General features: G+C 40.1%; 1 protein-coding gene across 3 annotated transcripts; it reads left to right on the top strand.

Moving 5' to 3' along the window:
* Positions 1–141: 141 nt before the first annotated feature.
* On the top strand, positions 142–11,372 carry grk7a (G protein-coupled receptor kinase 7a). Of its 3 annotated transcripts, none has more exons than XM_037084775.1 (5): positions 142–535; positions 4,065–5,024; positions 6,389–6,844; positions 9,142–9,422; positions 9,723–10,062. In XM_037084775.1, exons 2-5 carry the CDS (start codon positions 4,428–4,430, stop codon positions 10,060–10,062), a joined length of 1,674 nt encoding a protein of 557 aa, XP_036940670.1. In that variant the 5' UTR covers positions 142–535; positions 4,065–4,427. The 3 variants fall into 3 exon arrangements, with proteins under 3 accessions (XP_036940670.1, XP_036940671.1, XP_036940673.1); XM_037084776.1 differs by having other exon boundaries at positions 142–3,988; XM_037084778.1 differs by lacking the exon at positions 142–535 and having other exon boundaries at positions 4,428–5,024; positions 9,723–11,372.
* The last annotated feature ends 1,821 nt before the right edge of the window (positions 11,373–13,193 follow it).

Raw genomic sequence — 13,193 nt, 5'->3', positions numbered from 1 at the left:
CTTGTCATTTATGAGCTCATTCTGAGCAAAACTTAACTCACTTGACACTTTCAGATGAGTTTCAACTTGAGACACAAACATGGTAAGCAACTTATGATATTTATGTGGGAATGCATGCTTATTATATGTTAACTGGATGATTACAAGTACATTTGTGACTAGTAACATGCATGTACTTTAATGAGAAAGAAATAGTAGTCTTTAGTCCAATTCAAAATTAAAAAGATACTTGATGAAGAAAGTAGTTATAATGTAAATAAATATTGGGTCACTGGTATCTGGTAGTTTTGCTTAATTTGTTCTGTACTCATTAATTTGCAACTACAGTAGTAAGGATTATGTGTGCTTTACCAGTTTGAGGCTGTAACTAATGCATCTTTCCATCTTGACGTTTGTTAGCCAGTTCAGTGTTGTATTCCATGCTCCTATGGGATTACAACATGCTGTCAGCCTATCCAGAAGGTGTGGTCCCTTGTTGTCCCATCAGTGAGTACCCACAACAATGCGAAAAGAAGGCTTGGTTCATCTTTAACAGGTACCCGCGCACCTTTTATTAGCTGCTTTTATTATGGAGGAGCAGCACTCTGAAACATTTGAAAAGCTAAACAAGTGATGGGGCAGAGACACAATATCCTGGTAATGAAACTGTTGAAGCTCTTGAAGCTGTTATTTTAAGGCAAGAAAATTACATAATAGTGCTTTAATTGTTAAAATAATATAAGTGTTCCAACTGTGATGGATGTATATAAAGTCCTGGATCATTTCACAACAAATTTTCTTTGCAATAATGTGGAACTACTTATAAACAGTAGAGAATTCCATTTCTAGCCTAATTCTTTTTGATTAGCACCATTTTAAAAACAGTTACAAAAAGATGCATTAAAAGGCAGTCAAAACAAAGAATATCTGCTTTGTGAAAAGTTAAACACAAGAGATGTCACTGGGTCAGTTACAGTTACATCGTGTTCTGGACTCCTTTTAGAGACAGATAATGTCTGTTAGCTTTGATAGGATTATGAGTGCAGTACACACAGAAGAAACAGTCCCCTAGGGGGCACAAGCTGCTAGTGCTAATAGTCCGTTCTGTGCACAAGTCATATTGACAGTATCAGTATCTTTCTCTCCTCTTATCCCTTCCTGTTTGGTTTCCTTGCTTTATGTTGGTATGCTCCGAGTTTCTACAAATGGATGAGGAGCAGATGTTTTATTTTTTTGTCTTTGGTAGCATTTGAAAGCGAAATCAAGTCAAATTTGAAGTCTATTGTCTGAAATGTTTGAGAGGCATAGATAAAAGACTTAATCAAAGACTGGACCATGACTGTTTTCACAGATATGTGCCACACTCACCTGGAGCACTGCACTTTTAACCTAAGCTTAAATGGTTTTAGACAGAACACTGTGAGCCTGAGACAGTTTGAGCAGGGATTAGCCACCTGTGCTACTGGCCTGCACTGCATCTCCTTAAAGGGTCATTTCACCAGTTCTTCTAATCGCTGAATTCTTTCAACTCTGCCTTGTGTCCAGAAGGCATATGGAAATAGCTGGTTCCTGCAGGTGGATGAATGTTTACGGAAGACCACATAGAAGTCATCTTCCATTTCCACTTATCTACACCCATGCTTTCAAATCTGCAGCCACTTCAGTCACTACAGAATGTGAAGTTCCTGATGATAACCAGACGTGGAAAACGTTCTTATTCAACTGGGCAGTTTTCCTTTGATACGTCTCTGGTTGAAGACAGGCTCCATTCTGACCATAGATTCTGCACAGTGTGATGTAGTTTTGAACAAAATCCCGCCAGACCTGAAGTCCATAAACCTGATTTCTTTTTTGGATCAGGCAGAAGATGGAAATGTCCAATGTTAAAATAATATTTTTTTTCTGTCTGTGTGTCCGCATTTAAAGTGACATGACAGCAGACCTTGCTTAATGCCGATTGAGAAAAGAACAGGTTCTGTGTACTCAAAGTGGAAGCACTTGATTGCATTCCCACCTTCTTTTATATAATTCCCACTACTCTGCTGGGACTACTTTCCATCCACTGCCTCTTGCTTGAAAGCTTGAGAGGGGACATAAGAGGATGGAGCAAGACCACGTAGAGACCACGAAGCAGACCATGTGGGAGATAGGATGAGAATGCTCTGCACATCTTAACCTTTACTCCCTCCTCAGGCCAAGCTAATCCTCCCAAGGTTAAAGGAGCAGGCGGCTCAAAGATCAAACATCTAGATTGGAAAAGACCAAACATTTAAAACAGGTCATACCTATTTTTCCATTAGTTTGTACAAAGCTGCTGTTGTACAGTTTTTTTTTTGTTTTTTTTTTTTTAATGATTGCATTCATTTGTGATGGGCCCTCAATGAAAGTTACACGGCTCAGCAGACATCCAGTGTAGAGCACATGGGGAAACCCAAAGAGTGACGTGTGAGCTATCAGCTTACCCCTCTCTCTCCCTGCCCTCCCTGACCCAGTTCTAGATGAAACCTGTGGTCTCTCTTCATTCACTCAGGAGGCTTAAGTGTTTTACTGACACTACGATCCATTTAAAGCAAAACTGACATTTGTCATTTATTACAGGTGTCTTTATTTTGGCAAGATGACTCTTTCTCTAAACAATTTAGTTTAGTTTATATTTTGATGAAATATTTATAATAGTGCTTGTATTTTCTTTTCTATTTTCTTTCCTTCATTCTTGTAATTGCTCATAATTGGTCATTTTCTTTCCCTTTTGGGACAGATTCAACCCCTTGTTGCTTTGTGTGGTATTCTTCACGGCCTTTTGTACGCCAATATAGTCTCATGCTCTCTGAAGGCAAGCAAAGCCCTTGATCTTGTGTTGGCCGGTGACAGCTTGAGACCATTTGAGAAAGGATCAGCTAATATTATCCAAGGTTTATCTTACTAAATTAGTCTACATCACCATAGCTGTAGCTTAGGGTTACTGCCAAAAGCATCAAAGGAAGGAAAAGGCCAGTTCATTTCATTACACATATACAAATGAAGACCGCCTTTCTGTATGGTGCATTGCACAGAATATATTTATGCCATCCAATACCAGAATTGTAATAAGATGAGAGCACAGCTTGACATAGAAACCTAATGTCTGTTTTAGCTCAGTCAGAAATACACTAGTTTTTTTTAATGTGTGTTAGAAATAAGGTGTATCACAGGCTCCTGGTTTAACCTCAGTGCTGTTACCCGATTGAGGTCATAGTCTTCAGGCTTTTCATAAACCGAGCTCTGGCGTCACATTGGTCTGATCCTCCTGAGTCCCTCAGGTGACTCTCGATTTCAATAACCGACACTACACTGTTACCTGCAGTTTTAAAGATGTGTACTGTATGAATAGGGACAATTATTGGTTATCCTTGGTATGTACACTTCTGACACACTACTTTACAGAGACATTTTAGCAACAAACTGAAACATAAAAGCATTATTTGTCAATATCAAAAACATGCAGCAGAGATCCCCACATATTAGGTACGTAGATGGAGCTATTTTGGATAAAGCACATATCTATTAAACAACTCAGTTCAGTGATGTGTAAATTTACATTTTAGATTACATTATAAATACGACATGGCTAATTAAAACATTTTGCAAATTCCTACAAAAATATATTATGTATGCATCTTAATGAGTATTTATTCATAGTTCACCTCATAGTAATTGTCTTTACATTGCATGTACATTTTTGTTGGAACAAGATATAGTGATGATAGTGATGTAATAATGTTAGTTGAAATACTCAGACAGAATAGCATTAAGCTCTCTGAAGAATGTGCTCTGTTGAAGCTAGGAGGAGGAAAGAGAAGAAGATGTAGGTGGAAATGTTGACGCCGTCCACATACATGGTTTATTATAGTGACTGCATCAGTGAAAATCGTCTTCAGTGTCCTGATCCAACCCAACCAAATACAACTTTGTTACCCAAGAATGGTTTTTGAGTGGACTCTCTGAAAACAACTATGACAGTTTTTTAAAGGTGTCTTGCTTTACCATAGCATTATCATCATTTGTTTTCTTTCTCTTGGTCTCACCCCTAAATGCATCGTCAACAGATCCCATCGGACCACTACTGTACTGGAGCCTACTGAACACTATTCGCAGATATAGAGGGCTACAAAGCCTCTTACGACAGAGCCCGCTTACGATTCCCTTTCTGTGCACAGCATCCTTGAATAGACCACACAAAGATCCTTAAGCCAAAATCCCTCCCTGGTCTTTAATTCTAAATGAGTAATTACTGGGTGTGTCAGTGTGTCTTAGGTTTGCAGGTAGGCTGGGTGAAGGAGCTCATTTGCGCGTTGGCTTTAGAGCGAATTGCACACTCATATAGACACATCCTGAAAGGCGCTGCATCCCTGAGGAGCAACTGAAGAGCCCAGTCACGTAGGGGGGACAGACCACATACAACCGCCAAGATGTGTGACATGGGGGGACTGGATAACCTGGTGGCCAACACGGCCTACCTAAAAGCGCAGGGTGGTGATGACAAGGAGATGAAAAAGCGCCGTCGAAGCTTGTCTCTCCCCAAGCCCGAGCAATGCGCTGCAGCACGAAGTACCATTGAGAAGGACTTTACAATGCTTTGTGAAAGGCAGCCTATTGGCAAAAAATTTTTCCGCGACTTCCTGGCAACGAACAACGATTATAAGCTTGCTGCTGAATTCCTGGATGAGCTGTATGACTGGGATCTAGCTGAAGGTGCACCAAAAGACAAGGCACGCCAGAATATCATGAACAAGTATTGCAAGGCCGACTCCAAGAGCTTCCTGTCCTTTCTCACTGGAGAGGCCGCTGAGAAATGCAAAAGTGTGACAGATGCGACCTTTGGTGAGGTGATGAAAGGCAAAGTCCAGGAAGGTGTAAGAGAATATCTAAAAGACAAACCCTTCACAGATTACCAGGCCAGCCCATTCTTTGATAAATTCCTCCAGTGGAAAGAGTATGAGAAGCAGCCCATCAGTGACAAATACTTCTATGAGTTCAGAACTCTGGGAAAAGGAGGCTTCGGAGAGGTAAGAAACACATCTACCTGTAATTTTATGAAAGTCTGCTGTAAACATGTGCTGTGACAGCTAATATATCTTATAATACTACTGTTAGATGTAGAACTATTTTATTATCATCATATTTTATTCAATGTATGCAAAAATGCATAATAATATGCATTTTTCATCTTTTGGAACTGTAATGATAATACTCTAAAAGTAGTATTATATCACTGTCGTTCCATCCTTAGAAATACTCTAAGCCACAGAGGTGTATATTCTTTGAGGCGTTATTTGTGGACAGGAGATCATACCTTATATAATCATGAGGATTTACCTTACCCCAAGGTTACCATGAAGTCTGGAAGCATATAGGCAATATCATGGTTAATGTTTCACAAAGTAATAAATACAAAGCCAAAATGCAGGAAGCAATAATCTTACTTTGACATAACTTGCAAAGTGCTATGATATGATTGCAAGAACAGACAATGGCAGTATGAGTTTTTGCAAATGAAATACATTGCTGTGAGGGTTGAGATTTATGAGAGATATCTGAAGAAAACAAATGGCAAATTATTAAATCTCATCATGGCTCAGCCTGTTAGCTTCATTAGCACATAAAGAGGACTGACAATTGACCCTTGAGGAACCTCTTTTCTGAATCAGGCTCTTGGCAACGATCATGCAGAGAAGGTGTTTAGACAGGTAAAACAGTAACAGTAATGTTTTAAACAGAATATTATTGATTAAAACAACTGTAAAGTCTGCTACTATACTAATCTAAATCTGCTGTGACTAAAATACTCTGTTCTCTAAAAGCAAGTCGTATAGAAGTTAAATGTTGAACATGATGTCCAGCAATCATTTTGAAACTGCTAATATAACTCTCTCTGCTATACAATGCTGTGGACCAACCTGATCTCCTGTCTATGGAGAGGAAATATTTAGTTAAAGATGTGAGTTCGACAGATGGCAAGGGGTGCCAGACACAGCTTGCAAGGGTCAAGCTAGGTTGGCTTCTTGAAACAAATGTCTTGTCTTCATTTCCACCACTGATTGTATATCAGTGTTGCATTTAAGATAAATTGTAAAATGAGACAAAGCAAAACAGATCCCCCATTGCTGGTGAAAAAGAAAAATTATTTGTGATTCTATTCTTATGTAATGCCATAGATTTATGATTTAAAAACCTGTATCTCATCTATTTTGTTTAGTATACCATTAATAGTCTCTCTAAAATTTCATTTCCATTACACTTTGTAGTTGTCCAATTTGTTTTATATATACTTGATACCTGATCAATGTAGCGCAATGGTTTCTGTACCTGCCTTAGAATTGTGTGGACATTTAAAGTCCTCCTTTTTAACAAATCATCTGTGTTTCTCCAGGTATGCGCTGTTCAGGTGAAGAACACAGGCCAGATGTACGCCTGCAAGAAGCTGTGTAAAAAGCGACTGAAGAAGAAGGGTGGTGAGAAGATGGCCCTGTTGGAGAAGAAGATCTTGGAGAAAGTTAACAGTCTGTTCCTGGTCAACTTGGCCTACGCTTATGACACCAAGACCCATCTGTGCCTTGTCATGACCCTGATGAATGGAGGAGACCTCAAGTACCACATTTACAACATAGGCTATGACGGCAAGGGAAACGACAAGGGCATTGAGATGAAGCGCATCGTCCACTACACAGCGCAGATCACCACCGGAATTCTGCATCTGCATGACATGAATATCGTATACCGTGACATGAAGCCAGAGAACGTGTTGCTGGATAGCCAAGGCCAGTGCCGACTTTCAGATTTGGGTCTGGCCATAGAGATTGCACCAGACAAGACCGTCACCCAGATGGTGAGTGGATGTACACACTTGAACAGGGACTTTGTAGTTGAAATAGCAAAAACACCCATCCCGCAACACAATAAAACAGTTACACAATAAACAAGTGCATAAAGTTGCACTCTCAAAGACATTAAGATGCTGTTAACTTAAGCAGACCTGGCTGGGTGATGTCAGCAATGATAATGGGAATCATAATAAGATTTTACATCATGGTAAAAGATTTCGACTGTAGATGGCCATTACATCTATTATTCAAAGACTTGGAAGTTGCATATGCCAAATGGCAGCTTGGCTGTTAAGTGTAGACCATCTTTACATCAGCAAGATTAGAGGTCATCATCTACATCATTGGACCAAGTTTTAGACCACACAGACTCACAAACAAGCTCTGGCTCCCAGGTGATACCTCATCTGCATCATCTCCGAGGCCGCGCTCATTTATCCAGGCATGAGGGTGAAGCTCGAAACTGGACTCAGGCTTTTGGACTGGCTGTCAGTCTTGGTCAGGTTTTTACTTTAAATCCGGACAGGGATTACTGGATTGCTTAAAGATCTGTGCAATGACAGTCTCTGAATCCATTATATAACTCATTTGATCCTTGAGCAGTCAGATTATAGCCTAGCCATTTATAGGCTAACTTTTGGTGTAGGGGCTAGGTTCAAGACCTTGGAGGTCCAGTGCTTGTAGCATTAGCAGTCAATGGATGTAAGAAGGAGCTTGGTTACAGACATTTAGTTATTTTGGTGGAGGTGAATAACTAAATGTCTGTAGACCAAGCTCCTTGAGAGTTGCCTGCAGCACACTTCATTAGGTCTGTAGGTTGTGATCTGTGACAGAGTAACACAGATATCATGTCATCAATGGGTTCAGCTTGATGTTACACCATAATGGCAGCACAGGGGGCTCTTGCATTGAGACTCACCTCAAAAATATGCAAAAGAAAATTTTATCGGTGACAGAACATCATGATCTGTTTTGGTCACTTATTGTCAAATGGTGATTACATAAATGACTAGTATTTCACAGAGTGGGCGGGACTGCAATAAATAGAATTCATTAAAATGAATTAATAAACATATTCTTAAACGAGTCAAATAATGAGCCAGTGTGCAGAAAATTATTTTCAGATATTTTCTGAATACCTCCTGTATGTTAAACCTCATCATAAACTATTTTGTAAGGGGTTTCTCCTCAGGCTTTCTTCAGGACTTACTTGCAGCAGCAAAGAGTAAGCTCTCAGTTCCATGAAAGTCCAATAAGCTCATTATCCAGTACTCTGATGCTCCTCAGCCAGCCAGAATGACTGGGCTAACCTCCTCCAGGCAAGGCTGGCTTTGGTCCCCTAATCCTCTTAGTGGGCATTACACAAGTCTGTCCCTGATTAGACTGACAGATCCAGGTAAAAACCTGTGTTGAATATGTTAAGACATTTTAGTTTGCAAACAAGATGACTTAAACTGGGCTGAAAAATGTTTTTAAGATCTGATCCTTGCATGAACTAAGATTATCTTTGTAGCCTTGTTGATGACACATGTCAGATGGACAGAATATCATCACAAAAAGCCTCCAGGGGAAGTTGAAAAAAATGCAGAGTGTAATGGAGTTACGCTCTTGACATGAGAGGAATTCTTTAAAGACATATTTAAACGTCTTTGAAAAGTGTAAACATATGAAGTGGCTATAAAAGGACGTTACATCCAACAGAACTCGAAATAAAGATTTTTGCAACAGGGTTTCTTCTGGAATTCATAGTAGTGAAATGTAAGCTCTCGACTCTACACCAGTGTGAGGTGTGCATGCATTAGTTATGTGTCGGAGGCATGTCTCCATGCCGCCTGGATGTTATGTATTTCTGCTAGAGACTGCTAGCATCCAGAAATGGCCAGCCTTTATATAAGAGGCTGGACAACTCTGTCAGGGTGTAGACACACACGACTCTTGACAGGTAGTAGGCTTAGCATTAGGATTAAGCTCCTGGTCCGAGGCTGCAGGTGAGGTCACAGAGGAGCGGGGCGAGAGCGAGCAAGAGATGGAAAGGTCAAAGTTGCACAGAGGGAGACAGAAAGAAAATAGCAATGAGTAGATGAAAGCTTTTAGTAACCAAGGCAACTGATCTTCGTAACACTTCATTGTCAATTTCACTTGACATCAATTAAAGTTGTTCTTCACCAGTCTGAAGAAATCTTAAAGGTTCTAAACATATAAAACACACCGTGACTTCTAACACGTTAAAATGTGCAATTAAATGATTAATAGATGAACCTTATTTTCAGTCTTCCTACTACTTTTTCTCTCTCTCCTCCAGGCTGGTACTGGAGCATACATGGCCCCTGAGCTCCTCAACAAAACTCCATACAGGACGTCGGTGGACTGGTGGGCCCTGGGCTGCAGTATCTACGAGATGGTGGCCGGATACACACCTTTTAAAGGCCCCGACAGCAAGAAGGAGAAGGTGGAGAAGGAGGAGGTACAGCGCCGTATTCTCAATGAGGAGCCCAAGTGGGAGCACAAGTGCTTCGATGCTCCCACCAAAGACATCATCCAGCAGTTCCTCAAGAAAAAAATAGAGGAGCGCCTGGGCATGAAGTAAGAGGTTCATCTTCCCTTTCGAGCTATAAGCAAGCTGCTGTTAAATGGTTGCACAGTGGTGCAGTAAATCTGAATTTATGCAGTGAGTTGTTCATTTGTCAAATAGTTTTTTTGGAAGAGTATTTGTTTGTTTAGTTACCACAGGTACTTTAAAAAACATTTAAAAAAATTAAATTTGGTTGATATTTTTGAGCATTAAAAAACTGTGATGGTGCAACAAGCTTGTTTACAATTAAATAGTCTGGCATTTTAGTTTTGAAACACTGATGGAGAATTATATTTTTACCTCATCATCAGGAACAACTTGGAGGATCCCAGGAAACATGAGTGGTTCAAGTCCATCAACTTCCCCCGTCTGGAGGCCGGGCTGGTGGACCCTCCTTGGGTGCCCAAGCCCAATGTTGTCTACGCCAAGGACACCGGCGACATCGCCGAGTTCTCCGAGATCAAGGGCATCGAGTTTGATGCCAAGGACGACAAATTCTTCAAGGAGTTTAGCACTGGCGCCGTGGCTATCCCGTGGCAGCAGGAGATGGTCGAAACTGGACTGTTTGACGAGCTCAATGATCCCAACAGGAAAGAGGGTGGAGGAGATCCCGATGGTGACAAGAAGTCAGGCACATGTATATTGCTGTGAGACGCCGCATGTTTGATATCATATACCAGTAATAACACTCAATTATTTGTTTGTACCATCCCTCCCATGTAAGGATGGTCACGGTTTAGAGGCGTATTGCTTTCGAGGCAAGGTTGTGGAGGATGTGGTGATGTATTTTGAGCATCATCTCTCTGGTGCACATCTTCCCTTGCAAACAGACGTATCTTATGATGTAGGCAACCATGGTAAACATAAATGATAGGAGTCATTTTTTAGAATAGTGAGTTAAAGGCCTGGGTGACAGGAACACGACTATTTTATGAAGAAAATGTCTAAATCCAAACAAAAAAGTATTTGCAGTAGATGTACTTCCCGATGCTGTTACATTCGACATTAAGTTGGGACTGATTGGAGTGAATGTCTTCTAGACCTTGAAATTGTTCACTTTTAGTATCTTGTAGTGGACTGTGTACAACATTTTATAGCACTCCCAACTATCTTATGCCCTTTACTGATGCCATCATAAGGTCACACTATTTCTACAATGAAGGGTGCTTTGTAAGCACAAGCAGCAGAGTACTTCTAGTCTTTAAATGTTACGCTGTGATTCGAAACCCTAATAATTAAGGCTGATCACTGCATTTACATTCTACATATTTTAGTTTTATATAAATTATAAAAGGCATTTGTTGCAATTGTATTTATTGTATATAAAGAAATTGATCTATATCTATGCACAGAGAGAAAGGCAAATATGTAAGTAATTTAAACTTAGAATATATTTGAAATACAATGAAGAATACAGAACACTTCTTCACTGAGTCCCTCTATTGTTGGTGCTATGAGGCTCAACTTAGTGAGGATGGAGACTGTAGCCCGGGGATGCTGGGAGAGAGATGAGTGCAGTTAACTGCTGTATAAGAAGCAGGAACATTTAGAGGAGCTGGGCAATAAATTCCTGTACCAGGAATGTGCAGGTTGCCCTGTACAGGGCCCTGAAACACTGTGATACTTCAGGGCTCTTTTCTTAGTTTGAGGTGAGTGTAAATAACTCAAACTAGCCTGATTTTTGAAGAAGACTCCACTGTTGTGGTTGTTAAGATGAGTATAGAGACTCGGGTTAGGTCAAAAGAAGATCCTTGTTATTCTTGTTCACTTGTCTCAGGGTATTTATTTACAGATGTTGGGCAGAGATGAGTTTTTACGGTTAATGTTAATATGATATAAATACATATGATACATGTACTTGTAAATATAACATGAGAGGAATTGCTATATTAGAGATGTAAAGCAGAAACTTCACTGACTCTTGAATCATTTGAGTAAATTAAAATATATGTCTTTTAAAATGTGTGTCTGTTCTGTGATGATGAATATTCATGTGTTTGCGTCAGTGGATTAGATGCAGCCTTGAGGCTTTAAGAGCACAGCTACCACCAGCGTCAGAGAACGCCTCAAATTATACCATGTTACTTATGTTCTCTGGGCTATATATAACCACAGAGAAAGTGCTGCTGCGGACTCTGGAGTAAAACCTAAAAATATCAGCTGCATTAATCCCCTTCAGGATGCTGACTACAGCCAGGCTGTGCTCCAGGCCGCCGCCAATTGGCAAGTTCAACTCTTAGCTCATAAGGCGATAACCAGTGCTATCCTTGCGCCTTCTTTGCTTAAATCAGCTTAAAATCCCCTCAGGTTCTGAGGCATCTCACTCTTACTGCCAGGTGACGCTCTGGGCAGAAAACAGCAGCTACACTGCTGATTTCTCATTGTGTTTTAACGTTTGATTTGTTTTTGATTAAAACACTTCAAATCTTTTAAACAGATAAAATACAAATATTTTGAAAAAAAGGACAAAAGATATTTCCAGCTCAGACGTTCAGCTCTAAGTCGTCCCAGCATTTATAACATTTACCTGTTTACTTGCTTCGGGCACAAATATCCATTTGCTGATTTCTTTAGTCTCCAACAGCGCTTGGATACAGCGCTCTAAGTCAAGGATGGTGAGAGTTTAGGAGACTCTTAGGTGGATTCATGCTGCAGCTGAATCCTGAGAGATTATCTCACATAGCAGGACCTGGGCGCACACTGCTGCTGACAGTGAAGGACAGAGCTGCTGCCGCTGCGGGGCCCTGTGGGAGCTGGATCGGTGAGGTGGTGTGAAAGTAGAGCGGACAGGTGTGCTCAGGCCTCCTTTAACACTGACCTGATGTGTTCTGACTCCTACAGCCGAGGCAGTCTCTGTGGACGCAGTTACAGGTGCAGCCATTCACTGCAGCAGTGAGGCTGTAGTGAGTTTCAGAAAACATCATGTTAATAAGAAATAAAGCCAGTGGCTGAAAGTAACTAAGTACATTTTTTTTTGCAATACTTGTAGTTCACTTTTGACAGCTGACACAACTTTGCTTGCAAACTCTATTATTTCGTATTTCCATTTAGAAACAGTTAAAGGGGCACTGTGGAGAAAGGAGAGGAGATTCAAACTCTGAATTTTAATAATTACAATATGAATGAAGTCATAATACAAACTCAGAAATATTAGTTTTTTCCATAACTGAGTAAACAAGTTGTTCTCAGAGGAATATTAGGTCCTCAGAACACTGTTTGAAGCTCAAAAGGTGGCGGGGTCCACCACATATAAACAAAGTAAAACTGTATGAAAGTGTGTTGTCTTTTAAGGTCAGTTTGTTTATTCACTTTGACGATGAAGATCTTTCTCTTCTGATTAAAATGTCTTCCTCAAAACGACACAGTGCACCTCTAAATGTGACGATAAAGGCTTTGTGAGATGAACATATCCTGCATTCGGTAGCGCGGACGCTTTAAAGGCGCTCGAATTGAACTGTTTTGAAAGGCCATGTACGATTTTGTTGATTTAAACACACCTTCGCTTGGCAGAAAGGGAAGATATCTCACAGCCATTATCCCAAAGGCTTAAACAGGTGGTTTGAAATAATATGTAATAGAAAGAAGGGTTGAGCTAATAAGTATTACTCCTTATTGCTACTCTTATTTCCCATCGCCTGATATTGTGGAATCCAGTGGTATGTTTTGAAAATCTAGATTGTGGACATGAATTGAATTTGTGTAAATGTGTATAATAATAATAATAATAATAATAATAATAATAATAATAATAATAATAAAAAGATGAAAAGATTCCCAATTCA

This window comes from Acanthopagrus latus, chromosome 21 (assembly GCF_904848185.1).
Source record: "Acanthopagrus latus isolate v.2019 chromosome 21, fAcaLat1.1, whole genome shotgun sequence".
Classification (NCBI taxonomy): Eukaryota; Metazoa; Chordata; class Actinopteri; order Spariformes; family Sparidae; genus Acanthopagrus; species Acanthopagrus latus.
This window is presented reverse-complemented; position numbering and strand designations above follow the sequence as displayed.